The sequence below is a fragment of the Lontra canadensis genome, unplaced genomic scaffold (genome assembly GCF_010015895.1).
Source record: "Lontra canadensis isolate GAN:19392208 unplaced genomic scaffold, GSC_riverotter_1.0 scaffold2, whole genome shotgun sequence".
NCBI classification, from domain to species: Eukaryota; Metazoa; Chordata; class Mammalia; order Carnivora; family Mustelidae; genus Lontra; species Lontra canadensis.
The window spans coordinates 58,183,044-58,201,473 of record NW_022630996.1 but is presented as its reverse complement, the minus strand read 5'-3'; the positions used below and the strand labels follow the sequence as shown (position 1 = coordinate 58,201,473).

At 37.8% G+C, this 18,430-nt stretch overlaps 1 protein-coding gene across 1 annotated transcript in view; it reads right to left on the bottom strand.

Annotated features, from left to right (window-relative positions):
* The window catches only part of COL28A1 (collagen type XXVIII alpha 1 chain), a 146,355-nt gene that overhangs the window by 67,280 nt on the left and 60,645 nt on the right, over nucleotides 1-18,430 (bottom strand). The window contains 5 exon segments of the mRNA XM_032874384.1: nucleotides 2,169-2,240; nucleotides 4,949-5,017; nucleotides 5,745-5,816; nucleotides 15,160-15,228; nucleotides 16,559-16,627. Of these exon segments, the coding sequence (XP_032730275.1) occupies nucleotides 2,169-2,240; nucleotides 4,949-5,017; nucleotides 5,745-5,816; nucleotides 15,160-15,228; nucleotides 16,559-16,627 (351 nt within the window).

The following is an 18,430-nucleotide window of genomic DNA, read 5'->3' as shown; positions in this document are numbered from 1 at the left end:
TACCAGGTGTTCAAAATGACCCATTTGGGATACTAGAAGAAAATATTAGGGCTTCGTTATAAATTTTTATCTCTTCTAAATTTTCAACTATTTATGTAAATTTTATAGTATATTATTGTTGTTTATGAGTTAAAACTACAATTAAAGAATAAACCTATATTGAAGTGTGGTCGAATTTATTTTGACTAGTTAGGGATTTGTTATCAATCAGTTTGGAAACTACTGATGTAGGACAGGTGTGACAAAGTGCCACCTTCAGACTGAATATGGCCCTTTGCCAGGTTTCACACAGCCTTGGGCTAAAAATGGTTTTCATATTTTGTTTTGTTTTTTAAGTAGGCTCCACACCAGTGTGAGGTTTCAACTCATGACCTCAAGATCCAGAGTCATATACTTTACCTACTGAGCCAGCCAGGTGCCCCAATTTTCCGATTTTTAAATCATTGTTATTTAAGTGACCACATAATACCTTCAATTTGGCCCTTTGGCCACAAGGCCTGAAATATTATCTGTGCCTTTCCAAGAAATGTGCTTTCCCCTTGCTTTAGAGGCTGAACTGTCCTCTGTGGTGGGAACTGCTCACTTGGCCCCCTGTTTCCTCTGAGAGGGACTCCATCAATCAGACTCTCCGCTAATGACTCTTGCCCTGCACCACAGTCGCTTTTCACAGCTGAGGCCTCCCACTGTGTTGATTATCCAGTAAGACCCAGAGGCTGAGCACCCCAGCCCACCGGGGTTCAGTTCCTGCCACACATGTACGTGCCAAATCTTTAATTCCAAACCTATAAGGCACTGGCACATGACAGAGCCAGGATTCTGGCAACAGATAACCACCCAATTCAATCCTATGCCAAAGGAATAACACATCAACCTATTAAAACTCTCATTAAACCAGGTTTTATGAGATAATTTTTAAACCAAAATTATGTTTCTAGATTTCATCTATTCTACTCTTCTTTTTTTAAAGTCAATTACTTTTTAAAAATATGAAAATATATATATAGATAGTATGTAATTATTTTAAAGACCTTATATTAAATTGTGACTATGCTTTAAAATATGGCAGTCCTTCATCAAAAAAGCTTTATCTCAAAATACAGGAAAATACTCTTTGACAAAGAGAGTAAGATATAAGGAATAACCGTTGTTATTAATACTGATATAACACTTTCCTTATATAATGGCATTTCTCATCTTGTGCTCCTTGAACTACCTGTAGCACGGGACACTTATTCAAGAAACGTAGATTTCTAGGACCCACCCACTTTCTAAAAATCCCACTGTCTGGGCATGGCGCCAAGAAATACTGATTTGTAACAAACTCCCAGGTGATACTGACAGACACTGAAGCTTAATGGCTTGTGGACAGGGGGTGATTTGTTTTCTACCTGCTCTTATCTTGCCGGTACTGTTTTTGTACATTTGTTTGTTTCTTTAATAGTCTGGTCCTTCAACATACTCCATGTCTTCTTATAATTAGCATCTTCCTAGAAGCCTGAACTCTTAGGTTTGCAATTTCTGTTTCCTGACACATCCAGATGACTTCAATATCCTCTTCGGCTAAGTCAGGACACACACCTGATTGCCTGTCTCGTAATTTCCTTTACTTTATCCTCAGCGTCTGGTCCTGGTCAGTTTATCAGGTCATAGATCCCCTACTTTTCACTGCACAGTAATGATTTTTTTTTTTCCTCTCTGAATAGCTCCATGTACCAAACACTTGCTATGTGCCAGGAACAGTGCTCAGTGCTTTACTAACTCTTTCAGCCTTTACAGCAATCCTGGGAAATAGACACTGTTACTGCTTTCTATGATTGAAGTGGCTGGTTCCAAAAGGTTCCAGGTAGAGCAGGAGAATCCTACTCTCCTGCATTCTGAAGCCCTGTTCTTCACCACCCCCACCTTGTGTCTCAGTCTGGAACCGTGTTGTTATTTCACAAAACAAGATAGAAGAGAATCAGTACCTCCGACAGTCCTAACTTTATCCCAACTTCTGAATATTTGGTGATCACTTGAAAGAATGGACATACAGAAGGTCTCTACGTATCATAAATGCTTCAGTGAAGATCACATATTTTATGGGCTCTTTATTCCAGCCTGTTTGTTCTATTAAAATGAGACACAATTACAATCTCCCCAAAGCATAAATGAGAATATAAGAAACATACCTTTGGCCCTTCAGGCCCTGGAAATCCCCTCTGTCCTTGATTTCCTTTGCTCCCCTTCTTTCCTTCATCACCCTGACAAAATAATGATAAAAATACAGTTGTATGAACAAGCCCTCCTTGCTCTTACAGCAACCCTGTCAGGACCATGTTTTCAACTCACACTGATTTCCAAGCCATGTGTTCCAAGTCCAGCTCAGCTGTACAGGATTTGTCAATGTTCTTGAGCAGATTGGATGACTTCAGAATTGTTCTCTTTACCACTTATTGAATATGATTTGATTTTTTTTTTAAATCTAAGTTCAGTATCTCTCGTTGAGGACTTGAATTGGAATTCCCAGTTCTTTTGCAGCATTGGTTTATTAGCACATACTTCTGAGACATTCGCAGTTTCAGAAAAGACAGCTAGCTACCTGTGCTTTTTCAGCTTTAATGCTGCTTGAGTTTTAAGACATAAAATGAGATATTTTCCAAGAGAGAGAACAAACGGGCATTTGTCAGAGGGGAGGTGGGTGGCAGGATGGGTGAACTCAGTGGAAGGCATGAAGAGTACATGTATCTTGAGCACAGAGAAATGTGTCAGATTGTTGAATCGCTATATTGTACCCCCAAAATTAATAAGACACTGTGTTAATTATACTTGAATAAGAAAAAAAATTTTAATTTTACATCTATAGATTGTAAAGATGGCGACAAGGAAGGGAAGCATGAAAGAGCTAGATATACTAAATGTCACCACTAAAAAAAACCCCAGATTTTTCTAATTCAGCCCCATTTCTTCCTCAATAAGGAATCTAGCTCTGTCTCCCAAATGAGATCGATAATTCTATTGGTAGAAAGATGCATGGGCATTAACCTGGATCTCAGTTAGAAACTGCCCCCTGGCTGTTCCTCAGTAAGCTAGTACTTCCCTAAAGGAATTTTCTTACATTCCAGCAGGGCCCTCACAGCATTACAAAACTATCCTTAAATCAGGACTCAACTGCAAGGTGGTATATCCAAATGTGGCTCAAGGAAGGAATCACGTTTGGAGGTTTGCTGATGAGGCCACTGAAACCTTTCTGACATAAATGACTATCCTACTATTTTCAAACTTAAGCGTGCTTCAGAATCATGTGGAGGCCTTTTAGCCCACAGATCGCTGAGCCCCACATCCACAGTTTCTGATTTAGTAGGTCTGCATTGAGTTCTAAGAATTCACATTTCTGGCATGTTCCCAAGGTCATCAGCAAAGCAGACACTCCCTCGAGAAGAAGAGGTGAACTCCTACCTAAAGATTAGATTAACTCCCCAAGGTCCAAACTAATGAAGAGCAGTGACGTAGGTGATAAAAAAAAAAAAAAAAAAAAGGCACAACACTCAACGTTATTGTATCCTTAACTTATCGTATCATTATCATCTGCCAGCAGAAGCAAAATCTAACTACAAACTAGTTATTTTCCTCCATTCACTCCAAACTTAATTTACTGACCTAAATAAGTCAGTAGAAGACTTCTTAATAAGACAACAGTAGGAACCCAGTTAAAGGTAATAAAGTGCCTGCGCTGAACTGTAGCATATCTGGGCCACATAAGGTCTTCCTATCAGTCTTCTCCATAACCTTCCACAAGCCACAAACCCCCTCAGAGCTACACACCCAGTGTCTTCTCTTTCCAGAGCATTCTCCTTGCTCTGTCAGTAGCATCTGACAACACCGAGTGCTTTCCTCTTGAAACCCTCTCACCTTCGCTTCCCTAACATGGTAACTATTCTGCTTATCTTTATGCTCTTCTGAATATTTTTTTCTCCAACTACTGTAAAATGTGGGATTCAAGCCTCAGCTCTCTTTCCCAGAGACATCATTCATTCTTCCAGCTTCAATGATTAACTCCAAGGGGTCTGGTTTCCAAAAGTATATTCTGGAAAACATCAGTTCTCCTGAATGTTAATAGACACGAATTTCTAAAAGTATTTTTGGTGGACATAAAAAAGGTATTCTCTGTCCACATCCACAAAGAAAAGAGAGAAGGAGATCTCATGGTCTGATAAATCAATAAAAGGTTTGAAATTCTGCAAATATATTTAAATGTCAAATTCTCACATTTAAGGTTAAAGACCCAATATTTGCACAAGACGTAGACTTCTTAAGCTTTCACTGATCATTTTAATGCAATTATAAATACAACACTAATAAGTATGCAGATTTTATTTTTACTTTGCTCATATATAATTCTGCAGAATCTTTATATGGACACTGATGACTGTACATGAAAACTGCAGGAACATCTGGTATCTTAGAAGCCGTAGGTTATGTCACTAGTGATCTATTAATGAATTTGGATATTCTCATCTTTATAAAGATCTTATTCAACCAGCATTTCTATGATGTATAAGATAGATATATGCCAAGTTGTGAAAATGAAACCTCCCTTCGATAAGGTGATATTTCTTATTACTGTGTGAGATACTATAAATATTTGAAGAAAATGTATGGACTTTCAAGTCTCCAGGATATATCTCAAGGCTTCTGTTCTATGTGTTTTAAAATGTCAGTCTGACCATTTATTGAGAAAACCTGTGTTGAGCTCTTCCTAGTTGCTGGGTCTTATGATAGATTTTATGATAGATCTTAGGAAAATAAAAAATGAATAATACATACTTGCTGTCTTCTGAAAATGCACAAGCTGGAGCCATAATTTTAAGCCAAAAGTAAGCATATTAGACATAGCAGGAATAGCAATCAAATTTCTCCTAAAATGTCTCTTGGGCAGTCTGCTTTCCCCAACACCTTGTCAGTTCCATACCTTGGGGCCAGGCTGTCCTTTTCCAGGTGGTCCTTCTGGGCCTCTCGTTCCTGGAAGACCTGCTTCTCCCTAAAGGAAATGACACTGATGTGTGAGTGAACCCTCCATGGACACTTTGTACAAGCCTACCTTGTCTCCTTTTATGGCCAGTGGATTCTCTGCTGAGCCCCTTCAGAATAATGTCTTAAAATTAATTTTGGAATTAACCAACTTTAATAAACTCATATCAAACTCTAGTTGAGCCCAGAGCAGCTGAAATAGGAAAAAGTCCAATTTCTCAGCCAATTTTCAAAGGATAAGCTCACTTTCCTTCGGCTTATAATTCTCATTTGATGGTTTGGTTTAAAAAAAAAAAATGAGAAAGACCTTCAGCCTTTCCATCTGCTGTTTTTCTCTACTTATCTTGAAAAATGAGTATTTCAAGTGTCAACTCATAATACTTCAAAAAATCATTATAATTCCTGAATGGATTTACAGACTCTCTTTTTGGAGGGGAAAAAGTGTTTTTCTCAAGGTTTCAATTAAAGTGCTTTCTAGGAATCCCAAAGGGACTAGGTCACTGGAGAATGCCGTGGTTGAAATGCCAAAGAGAAAGTAGAGAGCATGAGACACTATTCAGCCATTAAACTGGTGCTTTTTCTCTCTAAAATAAGTGAAAAAGGAAACTTAGAGTTGTGGGATGTTTGCTTAAAATGACTAGCTTTGTCCTGGATGGTCTAATTTGAAATCCTGTGGGACCAAGGTATCAGTGAGATTCCACAGTTTTCACTCTAGTAACATGAAAAACAAGTGTTACCTTCTTCCCTGCAGCTCCATCCTCTCCAGGTACTCCTGGTTGTCCTGGGAGCCCTATGGAGCCTGGCTCCCCCTGGTGGATAAGCAAAGATTTTTTAAAAATTTAATTTAATTTTTTTTTTTAATAAACATATAATGTATTTTTAGCACCAGGGGTACAGGTCTGTGAATCACCAGGTTTACACACTTCACAGCACTCACCATAGCACATACCCTCCCCAATGTCCATAACCCCACCACCCTCTCCCGACGCCCCTCCCCCCAGCAACCCTCAGTTTGTTTTGTGACATTAAGACTCCCTGATGGTTTGTCTCCCTCCCGATCGCATCTTGTTTCATTTATTCTTTTCCTACCCCCAAACCCCCCACGTTGCATCTCCACTTCCTCATATCAGGGAGATTATATGATAGTTGTCTTTCTCCAATTGACTTATTTCGCTAAGCATAATACCCTCTAGTTCCATCCACGTCATCGAGAATGGCAAGATTTCATTTCTTTTGATGGCTGCATAGTATTCCATTGTGTGTGTGTGTGTGTGTGTGTGTGTGTGTGTGTGTGTGTGTATCTCCACATCTTCTTTATCCATTCATCTGTTGATGGACATCTAGGTTCTTTCCATAGTTTGGTTATTGTGGACATTGCTGCTATAAACATTTGGGTGCATGTGCCCCTTCGGATCACTACATCTGTATCTTTAGGGTAAATACCCAGTAGTGCAATTGCTGGGTCATAGGGTAGCTCTATTTTCAACTTTTTGAGGCACCTCCATGCTGTTTTCCAGAGTGGTTGCACCAGCTTGTATTCCCACCAACAGTGTAGGAGGGGTCCCCTTTCTCCGCATCCTTGCCAGCATCTGTCATTTCCTGACTTGGTAATTTTAGCCATTCTGACTGGTGTGAGGTGGTATCTCATTGTGGTTTTGATTTGTATTTCCCTGATGCCAAGTGATGTGGAGCTCTTTTTCGTGTGTCTGTTGGCCATCTGGATGTCTTCTTTGCAGAAATGTCTGTTCACGTCCTCTGCCCATTTCTTGATTGGATTATTTGTTCTTTGGGTGTTGAGTTTGAGAAGTCCTTTACAGATTTTGGATACTAGCCCTTTATCTGATATGTCATTTGCAAATATCTTCTCCCATTCTGCCAGTTGTCTTTTGGTTTTATTAACTGTTTCCTTTGCTGTGCAAAAGCTTTTGATCTTGATGAAATCCCAATAGTTCATTTTTGCTCTTGCTTCCCTTGCCTTTGGCAATGTTCCTAGGAAGAAGTTGCTGCAGCTGAGGTCGAAGAGGTTGCTGCCTAAGCAAAGATTTTATTTCCCAGAAATTCATATTTATCTGTAAGTATCATATTTATTGTGATTTAAATTCATACTTATGCACCACTGTTTTGAGGTATTTGCCAATGGAGTATATCTTATGGTATTTGGACAAGCCTATTAGCGGAGAAATCTGAGTAGTAGCTAGTAGTAGTTAAACTCTTTGACCTTGGGCAAGTTACTTAATCTCTTTGGATCTCAGTTTTGGATTACGTTCTTTCGGGTTGAACTGAAACCTCAAAAATGGGATGTTGAAGTTCTAACCCCTGGTACCTGTGAATGTGACCTCATTTGGAAATAGGGTCTTTGTAGACATAACCAAGATGAGATGATGAGAGTAAGCTCTAATTCAACATGACTGCTGTCCTTATAAAAATAAAAAGAAGCAAACAGGAGCACTTGGGTGGCTAAGTGGGTTAAGCCTCTGCCTTCAGCTCAGGTCATGATCTCAGGGTCCTGGGATGGAGCCTCACATCAGGCTCTCTGCTCAGTGGGGAGCCTGCTTCCCCCTCTCTCTCTGCCTGCTGCTCTGCCTACTTGTGATCTCTCTCCTTCTGTCAAATAAATAAATAAAATCTTTTAAAAAGAAGAAGAAGCAAACATTGGGGCACCTGGGTGGCTCAGTTAGTTAAGTATCTGCTGTCGGTGCAGATCATGATCCCAGAGTTCCAGGATCAAACCCCACATGGGGGAGTCTGCTTCTCCCTTTCCCTCTGCCTGCTGCTCCCCATACTTGTGATTTCTCTCTCTGTTGAATAAATAAATTTAAAAAATGCATTTGTTACAAAAGAAGAAGAAGAAGCAAAAGCCATGTAAAGGCAGACACATGGAGTGGGGAACTCCACGTGACGGCAGAAGAGTGGCTACAAGCCACGGAATGCCAAGCATGGGGAGCTAGCACCAGAAGCTAGGAAGAGGCAAGGAAAGATTCTTCCCTACAGGTTTTAGAGAAAGCATGACTCTGCAAACACGTTGATTCTCCACTTCCTCTGGAATTGTGACATGATGAATTTCTGTTGTGTTGCACCACAGTTTGTGGTTCTTTGTTATAGAAACCCCAAGAAACTAACATAGAAGTGCAATGTCAAATCTGATACTCAGTCATGCTACCTGCTTTCAAGTTCATTTGTATTTAAGAATATGCCCTGTAAAATGTTCGGAGATGACATGTGCTACTTTCTAACAGTGCCAGAGTATCCTTACTGTATTTATTAAAAGCAAAAATATTAAAGACAAGTGAAAGTCATTTCACCTAAACTCAACTAAAAAAAAAAGAGAGAGAGAGAGAGAGAGAGAGAGAAACTGGTGAAAATAAAAAGAACAGTAAACCTAAAAATAAGTAGAAGGATATGGTGAAGGTGAGAGCAGAAAGTAATAAATTTGAAAATTGAAAATAAGAAAAACAACAAAATTAAAGGGTAGTATCTTTAAAAAACTAATAAATAAACCTCTAACAGGAATTACAAACACTAAAAAATAAAAATCCCAGATAAACGCTATTAAGAATTAAAGGGAAATATAAGTATATACATAGTAAAGATTTTTTAAAATCATAGAAAATTTCTGTGACAATTTCAATTGGAGAACGTTAATAAATAACTTTTAAGAAAAATGTGAATTACTTAAATGACATAAGGAGAAATGGGCAAGCTAAATAAACCAGAGGCATTAAAAAATTGAATCAGCAATCGAAAGTCTCTAATTTCTTCTCCTTCCAAGATCACAGGCTCTGCTGGTTCTACAGGTACACCTTACAAATTCTTTATTCTTTGAAGAACAGGTATTCCCTATCATACAAATAGTTCCAAAAAAACAGTAAAAGAGGGAAGTCTACCCAATTTATTTCATGAGGTTAACAAAACTTCAATTAAAGTCATACAATAGTAGGACAAGGAAACTAAATTGTAGATCAGACTACCCATGAATGTAGATACCATGTAAGTTTCTAGTCAAGTGGAGGAATGGGTACCAGATTCAATTTCTTCCCTGACACACCTAAAAACCAAACAAAATACATGAAACAATATCTTTCAAGACACTAGATACCAAGTAATGAAGGATAATAATACCTGGGGGCAGGGAAACAAATCAGGTAAATACTGTAATTTCCCTAATTTACTAACTGGGTAGAGTTTCCCGGCCATGGTGCAGGGAGAGAGAACCCAGGGAAAGTTCAGAAATCTCTCCAGTTTAAGGAGACAAAGGTAGGAATCTAGGTAAGCCAGGTATCAAAAATTCACGGACTACATTACCTGATATGAAGAAGGCACACAGAGAGAACGGTGAAGCTCTGATGAGTATTCCCCTCATGTAGTCAGGTAAATACTGTTCAGCACAGTGCAAAGAAACTACCCAATACTCAGAAAACAAACAACTGGACAGGCCAGATATAGTGCCTGCTTCCAGTGACAAGAAAGGAAATCTCACAATTCTGAGGGTATAGATTAGAGTTCTAAGAAATGTCTTGCTTCAGTAGTCAAGAAAAATGAACCCAAGACCAAATGCTCTTACCTAAGGAAAATTAAAAGCAAGACCAAGAGGTGCAAACTGTTTTCAAGCGACTTAAAAAAATCCAGGAACAAGGACATGTAAAGAAATACAAAGTTATGTGTAGCGATATAAAAATGTTTAACCCCCCAAAAGGTAAAATCCACAAATTTGGCATCTTGCCAAAAATTATCAGGAATTCAATGAAACTGGAAAAAAAATTACCAAAAAAAATTATAGGTGATAGAATAGTAGAAAAGAACCCTAATGTTATTGTACTGCATTCAGATGTTCCATATGTTCAAGAAACCAGAGGAAAGTTGAGATATATTAAATAGAGACATGAAGTTATAGAAAGATACGAATTGAACTTCTAGAGTTGAAAATTGCAAAGTATAAGATAAACCATACCCTGGATAAAATTAAAAGAAAATTAGACATCATAGCAGATTAATGAACAGAAAAAACACAGAAATAAAAACAATTTAAAATGAAACAGAGAGAAAAGAGACTAAAAAAGAATGAGCAGAATATCAGTGAAGCAGACAAATTTAAATAACATGGCATTGTCTGGGTGAAGACAGAGAGTGGGAAATATTTCAAGAAACAATGGCCTAATATTTCCAAATTTGATGAAATCAATAACCCACAGAACCAAGAAAATCAATGAACCCTGAGCACAAGAAGTATGAAGAAAACAAAAGTAAGGCACATTATAATCACATGGCTTAAAACTAGTGATACAGAGAAAATCTCAAAGGTACCCAGACAGAAACATGTAGAGAAATGAATGTACAGATTCTAATGGATTTCTCATCAGAAACAATGCAAGTGAGAAGAAAGTGGAACAACATTTCAAACATACTAAAAGAAATAGGGAAAACGAAAGAGAAAAAACAAAACAAAAACAGCCATCAACCCAGAATTCCATACCCAATGAAAATACAGACAAAATAAAGAGTGTTTTGGAAACAAATTTGACAACTTCTTGAAAAGCTAAATAGATATCTACCATATGACCCAGCCATTTCACTTCTAGGCACTTACCCAAAAAAATGAAAACCTATGTCCATACAAAGACATGTACATAATTGTTCAAAATAGCTTTATAATATCCCAAAGCTGGGAACAACCAAATTTCCCTCAACATAGGAATGGATGAACAAATTTTCCTACAGTGGAATACTATTCAGCAATAAAAAGAACGATAACAAAAAAGCTATCCTAAATGTTAAACATGGGCCTCAAAGTAATTTTGCTGAGTAAAAGAGAAGACAGAAAAAAAAAAAAAAGATTATTTGGCATATTATTCCATTTACATAAAATTCTAGGAAATACAAATGAATCTTTAATGACATAAAGCAGACCAATAGTTACCAGAGATTGCAAAGCAGATCAGTAGGAGAAGTTAGGGAGAGATGGAAGGATGGTATTACAAAGGGACACATAATAATTTGCTGTGGGGGAGATGATGGATACTTTAATTATTTGGTTTTAGTGATGGTTTCAAGAACATATATACACATATATGTTTTATCAAAGCGTACACTTTAACCATGTGCTTTTATTGTATGTCAACCACATAATAAATAAAATTATTTAAAATGGATACAAAAATCCTGAATAAAAGATTAGTCGATTAAGTTGCTATCATAAAAAAGTTATATATCATGATCAGTTGGGTTTATCTCAAGAATGCCAGGAAGTTTCAACAACTAAAAATTCTGGAAATGTTAATATGCCATTATGAACAAGTTAAAAGGGAAACATAAAACAATTATCTTAGTGGAAAAGATCCAATACTCATTTATAAGTAATAAGAAACTTTTGGTCCAATTGAAACAGTAGGTAATTATCTTAACCTAATAGAGGTTGTCTAGCAAAAACCTACAGCAAATGTTACACTTAAAAGTGAAATTTTAGGAGCACCTGGGTGGTTCATTTGGTTAAGCATCTGCCTTCAGCTCAGGTCATGATCTTGGGGTCCTGGGATCAAGCACTGCTTCAGACTCCCTGCTCAGCAGAGAATCTACTTGTCCCCTGCCCCTCCTCTCTGAATGTGCTCTCTCTCTCACTCTCTCAAATAAATAAATAAAATATATTTTTTTTAAAGTGAAATTTCAGAAGCACTTCCTTTGAAGTCACTTCTTTTAAGCATTGCACTGGAGATCCTAGCACTGTAAAAATTTTTAAAAACAAATAAGAAAAAGAACTAAAAAGAAAACAGTTTTTTATTTTCACACAATATGACTATGTACACAGGGAATAAAAAAGCTAGACTTTACAAACAATTGTAAGTAATAAGAGATATTATCAGCTACCTGAATACAAAAATCAATATACCAAAACAAAGCAAAACCCCACCAAGAACAAAATACTTCCCCTAACAGAACTGCGATAGTTAATTAAAAGATGTAGAAAAAGAAGCAACTGACAATTGCAAAAAATTTCTCCAATGTACCTTTTTAACTGAAAACTCGAAGATCTTTGTGGATAAAATGACAAATATTTTCCTGAAAAATTAGTTTTATGCTGTGGTTTGAAAGACTCAATATTTAATCTAAAGATTCAATGCAATCCCAAGAGTATATCCCAATGGGATATTCCATCAGATTTGACAAGTCAATCCTAAAAGCAGTATGTTAGAGTCAAGAGTAACCAGGAAACAAATTGAGAGTATTTTTCCCTATTGATGATAAAACTTATTACAAATCGATCAGAATCAGGACAGAGAAGTCAAAGCACTGAAAGACATAAATAGAAAATGGAGCCGAAAAGAGAGCTCAGGCATGGATCCTCACACATAGAGAAACTTGACATACAACAGTGCAGCAAAGACCGACTATTCAGTAACCCTCACAGGGACATCTGTTTGTCCATCTGGGTAAAAAAAGGTCGCTACGTTATACCAAATGCAAAAAAGAAACAGTAAGTGAACTAAAGACCTAAACATTAAAAAGCAAAAACAAATTTTAAGAAGAAAATACATGAGCATCTTTATGACTTTGGAGCCAACAAATGTTTCTAAATAATATTTAAAAAGCTCAGACCATAATGGGATAGAAATACATCAGAACTTACAAGTTTTGTGTAGTATAAGGTACCCTAAGTAAAAAAGACAAGCCATAGCCTGGGAGATATCTGCAACCCAAGTAACAAAGTATTAATACCCAGATATAGAAAGAACTTTAATAAGAAAGGAACACCAAACCTAAAAAAAGAATGACTATTTACAGGAATTTGCAAAAGAGAAAAACTTAAAGTCCATTAAGTGTCCAAAAACTGTTCAGTTACCAGGGAATAGAAATTAAAATAATGAGATGTATTTTACATGCTTCATGTTGGCAAGAAAGTAGAGAAAGGAACATTTTCACATACTGTTAGAAGGAGGATGAATGGGCAGAAACATTTTACCCATTGTCCACTTTGGACAGGATTTTCATGGTATCGAAATTGGAAACTTGCCCATGCCCTATGATCTTTCGATTCTACTTGTAGCATCTATCACCAACTAGTGAGAGAAACTTGTAGTCTGACTTACACAAAAGGAAACTCAAAGAATGTTTATGGCAACATTGTTGGCAAACGCAAAAAATGGGAAGCAATTTAAACGTCCATTGATAGGAAAATGGATAAATTTTAAATGAGATTTTTATACAATAGACTACCATAGAGCAATGAAAATGAATGAATTAAAGGTATATGAAGGGCGCCTGGGTGGCTCAGTTGGTTAAGCAACTCCCTTCAGCTCAGGTCATGATCCTCGAGTCACAGGATGGAGTCCCGCATCGGGCGCCCTGCTCAGTGGGTAGTCTGCTTCTCCCTCTGACCCTCTCTCCTCTCATACTCTCTCTCCCTCTCTCATTTTCTCTCTCAAGTAAATAAAACCTTTTTGGGGTACCTGGGTGGCTCAGTGGGTTAAAGCCTCTGCCTTCGGCTCAGATCATGATCCCAGGATCCTAGGATGGAGCCCCACATCGGGCTCTTTGCTCAGCAGGGAGCCTGCTTCCTCCTCTCTCTCTGCCTGCCTCTCTGCCTACTTGGGATCTCTCTCTGTCAAATAAATAAATAAAATCTAAAAAAAAATAAATAAAATCTTTTTTAGAAAGGTATATGAAAACAAGACATGAGGCTGAATATAAATATAAGGCAGAATGATGCATTATGTAAAGTTTAAGAACTTTAACACACAAAAGCTATATGTAGCTTATGGATAAAAACATACATGGGAAAATTATAAAAACTTCAAAAGAATGATAAATACCCAAGTCATGGTAATAATTATGTCTGGTGAGGGAGCACAGGGTCATGGGAGGCAGGAGCAGAGGCAGAACCTCTAGCTATATCTGTAATGCTTTTTAGAAAAATAGCTAGAATACACATGGCAAAATGTCAACATATGATAAAGCTAGCTTGTGGAATCCATGGGGGTCTTTGTGTTTTCCTCCACGCTACTGAGTATGTTTGAAATATTTCGTTTTCTAAAGTCAGAGAAGCTTACAATTACACATCTAGTTAATGGCAAAACTGGGATTTAGGCTTAGGTAGTCTAACTGCTGAGCCTTACTATCCTATGTTGTTTCTCTGAAATCGGCACACATATGACAACATATGTGTGCATATGTATACGTACACTGCATATATGTATGGTGATGTAAATGTCATAGTTAGCATATTGCATGGCACATCAAAACCTATAGTGGCAACTATTATTATTATTTATATTAGTATTTGTTATTTATATTAGCACATTTGTAATTATATATTTATGCACATGTAACATATCTATTCTTCATTAACAGCCACACCTGTTAAAAGACACAGGTGAAAATAATCCTAATAATAATCCTAATAATGTATTTTACTTACCTCAGTATGTCTGAAATGATGTCATTTCAGTATGTAATCAATCTGCAAATGTACTAGGGATGTAGTTCACATTCTTTGTGTTGAGCTCTGTAATCAAGCATGTGTTTCACTCTAACCACACATCTCACTTCACCCTTGTCACATTCCCGGCATTCAGTAACCACATGTGGTTGGTGGCTCCAATGTTGGGCACCGCATTTCTTAAGTGATTAGTAAGACGAAAAGTATTGCAGAAAACATGCCAGTTGAGGTGAGGGGGAAAAGCAAAGGCAACAGCATGCTGAGATAGAAAATCACTGTGTCGCAGGAATGGGGGAGACATACTTTAGGTAGGGAACAACTTTCTGAGTAGGTAGCTTTTGAGCAGAGACCTGAAACGTGAGCCCACTGCAAAACAAGACAAGGGAAGCACTGTTTGCTGAAATCCTACTGTGCTAGGTGCTCGGTTTTATAACATGCAGATAAGAATGTTCTTAAAGAATTGCTCTGTGCCAAAAGAGGGCCTTTGATACTAATAAATATATGAATAAAATCCAGTAGCAGTCCTCAAAATAAACTAAGATTTTTGGTTCTTCTTAAACAATAAGAGTTACACAGAACATCAAACCCTTTTCTGAATAAATATTCTTCTGTGATGAAATAACAGATGACACATGTGTGACCTGTATTGCATTTGGATGCCAATGAAACTTTACATAATATAATGTAAGTTATCTAACTGTTTCTGATATGTATGGTCAGCTCACCTTTGGGCCTTGTACTCCAACTCCCACTGGTCCTCTAGGACCTGTAGCTCCTGTCTGGCCTACTTCTCCCTAGTGAGGAAAGAGTATTTAAAGAGTATGTCATTATAGCAGCAAAATAAAAATAATATATTCCTGCCTTAAGAGCTAAGCACTCTCTTGTATCAATGAAATAAGATAAAACCAAGCTTTATGTGCTCAATTCATATATATGTGTTCAAATATATACATAATAGATAAATGTTAATTATATTATTGATATTAATACTCATGATATATAGTAATATAAAACATGAAAAAATATTTTTAATATATACTATTTCAGTATATGTTTGTCTATAATTCAAATATATGTATTTGCCTAACATCCCTTCAGGTGGATGGAGTTTTACCAAATTTGAAATATATAATGGTCTGGCTTAAAATATAGGCTAGGTAGAGGCACCTGGGTGACTCAGTCAGTTAAGCATCTGCTTTCAACTTGGGTCATGATCTCAGGGTCCTGGGATCGAGCCTCATGTCAGGATCCTTGTTCAGTGGGGAGACTGCTTCTCCCTCTCTCTCTGCCCCTCCCCCAAGTGCTTTCTCCCCCCCACCTCACTCACTCTCTCAAATAAATAAATAAAATCTAAAAAGTTATATATAGGCTAGGTAGCATACTCAAAATGTGTAGGGCACCTGGAAGATAGGCAATTATATCCCACAACAACTGAAATTGACACATGAGAAGCCAGAATGACTGTGAATCGAGAGCACTATCATAAGCGGAGAGAAAAACCTAAGCTTCCAGTGATGAGCCCAATGCAAAAACCTCAAGGACAGTAACTTTCTGCTGCTGAGCTGCTTCTTACATGGCTATCCCTAAGGAGTATGCTGGAAGGTGACTACAGTCAGAGCAGTATTTATTTAACAATGGTTAGTGATCATTTGAAGCAACATTAAGGACAGTTTGTTAAATAAGAAGGGCCATGCCTCTTCCTAAAGGATAAATAATGGTTTTAATTTAGGACATAAAATGATTCCCACATCCAGAGAAGATTTTTCTTTATTTCTGACTCCATCTCTTTAATTAAATGTGTCAGGAGGTAGGCCTACTGTGGGACTGTTGGTGAGAATGGATTAGCCAGTCCACAGGTAGCTTCTACTTCGAGAAGAGGATCTCTTGAAACAAAGTAATAAAGAAAACAATAAATTAAGATTGTCTAAATAAATGCTTCTAAAAGTGTAAAGAGTATATATCACATTAACTAAACCACCAGAAATATTAGTACCATTTGCATTTAGTAGAAATCTGATTTTTAAGTTCATCTCATCTGCTGCTTTCCCAATGCACTAGCTACTGACCAGGAAATAGCAACTAGACCATAGATATATTAAACTCTACTCCCATTCTAAAATTTACCTTGGAACCAGGCAAGCCTTATCCTGGAGGTCCTTGTGGACCAGGTGGACCCATAGGACCCTGGACTCCCTTTAAAATAAAATGTTTAAAAAATAGCATTAGTGAAATTAAGAAATTTGGATAAAAGTGGTTTCAGACCCTTTAAAGTGAAAATGGAGTTCACATCCCAACATATAGTAGTCATACTCGGTATTTGTTGAATGGCATGGTGGAGGCTGCTAGTGGAACCATAATATGCATTCTCCCCTTCTTCCATAGTAAGAGAATTGCAGCTCACCTGCGTGGCTGCCTAGAATAATGACCATGTTTCCCAGTTCCTGGTGCAGCCAGGTGTTGCCAAACAGACTGGATTCGGGCCAATGGGATACAACGGAAGTGATGTGTGTAATTGCTGATTCATGATAAAGGAAGAGGCATGCCTTTCCCTCCCCTATTCCCCTTCCGCAGTGGCTGAAGTGAAGACACAGTGGCTATTCTGGATCATGTGGGTGAGGAAAACACCCTGAGAAGGACAAGACTCCCAAGAATGAAGATGGAACCTCTGAAGACCCCGATGAACAGGGACACCATGCCAGCTTGGAGTTCCAAATCAGACAAAATCCCTTCTTGTTAACCTATTTCACATTTCAGTCCCATGCAGGCAAACCTATAGTCTAGCTGTCTCAATCACAATATATCAGGATGTTAAATCAAAGGTTTGACCTTAGGTTCTAAGAAGCAATAGTCTGTAGACACCGGACTAAAGAATGTCCAAACACTAGATTCCCACATTGTGGGTAGAAAAGGGAAGCAGATAGAATTAATAAGTTCTTCTTTGGAGAAAGTAATCTTATGAAGTGTTTTCTTTGAAGAAAATGGGAGGAGTTTGGGTTGCTTCTCTCTTTACTGCATTCTAGAAAGAGCTTTGGTGAAACCACTTGTTGGCTTTGATTTCTGCCTTGGCAACACAAGCGACCTGTGTCTGACTCGCACCTGCGAAAGCTAAAATGGATGGTGATGGCCAAGAGAGGGCTGGGGTTGGATCAGCCCATCTATCCAGGGTTGGTCAGGGCAAAGGCCATGCAAGTTTTTTTTTTTTTTTCCTGTGGACTAGATATACTCTAGGTAAGAGACAGGGTTGGCCTGGAATCATTTGGAATCCTGTCCGAGAGGACCTGGAGGAGCAGTGGAATTCCAACAGAGAGAATCAGTATAGAATAGACTGCCAGAAAAACAGAGGCTGATGGGGAGAAAAAGCTGGAGAAAGAGAGTCCATCATCCATGTCCCAAGAGTGGCAGTCACAGGAGTAATGCAGGAGCCCCACAAGGAAACTCACTGTCAAACATCTGTCAAGACTAGAGGATCCAAAGCTGTGTGACAATAGATAAGCCAAGAAAGAACCTCTGTGGCCTCCTCCTCTACTCTCATCCTTGATTTGACCTGGCAGGGTTGAGAAGAACATTCCTTCCCATGGACCGCAGGTTCTCCCTATAACTCACACCAGATAAATGAAGATTTAAAGGAAAGTTAATATATTGATTAGATAATTTTTATTATACAATTGAAGCCATGAGTTACAACTTAGAGGTGACACTATAGCTTTTTATTTCCTAAAAGTGATAGGAAAAGTGTGTAACTCGTTAGTATTTTCTTCCTGCAGGAAGAAAAAGAAAAAACTTTCCCCCTGAAAAATATTTAAAGGGTTGATGAGAAAAGACTAAAATTTTATTTTGCTCACACCCCACAAGCCATGATTGTGTAAATAATGGTGACAGATACATGATTATTTTATTACAAGTGATATCCCCTTTTTTCCAGCAGGAAGATACAACTGTTTGTTTACTTTTTAATTATAAATATCATTTTCTCTGGTTAATGAAGATGAAGCAGTC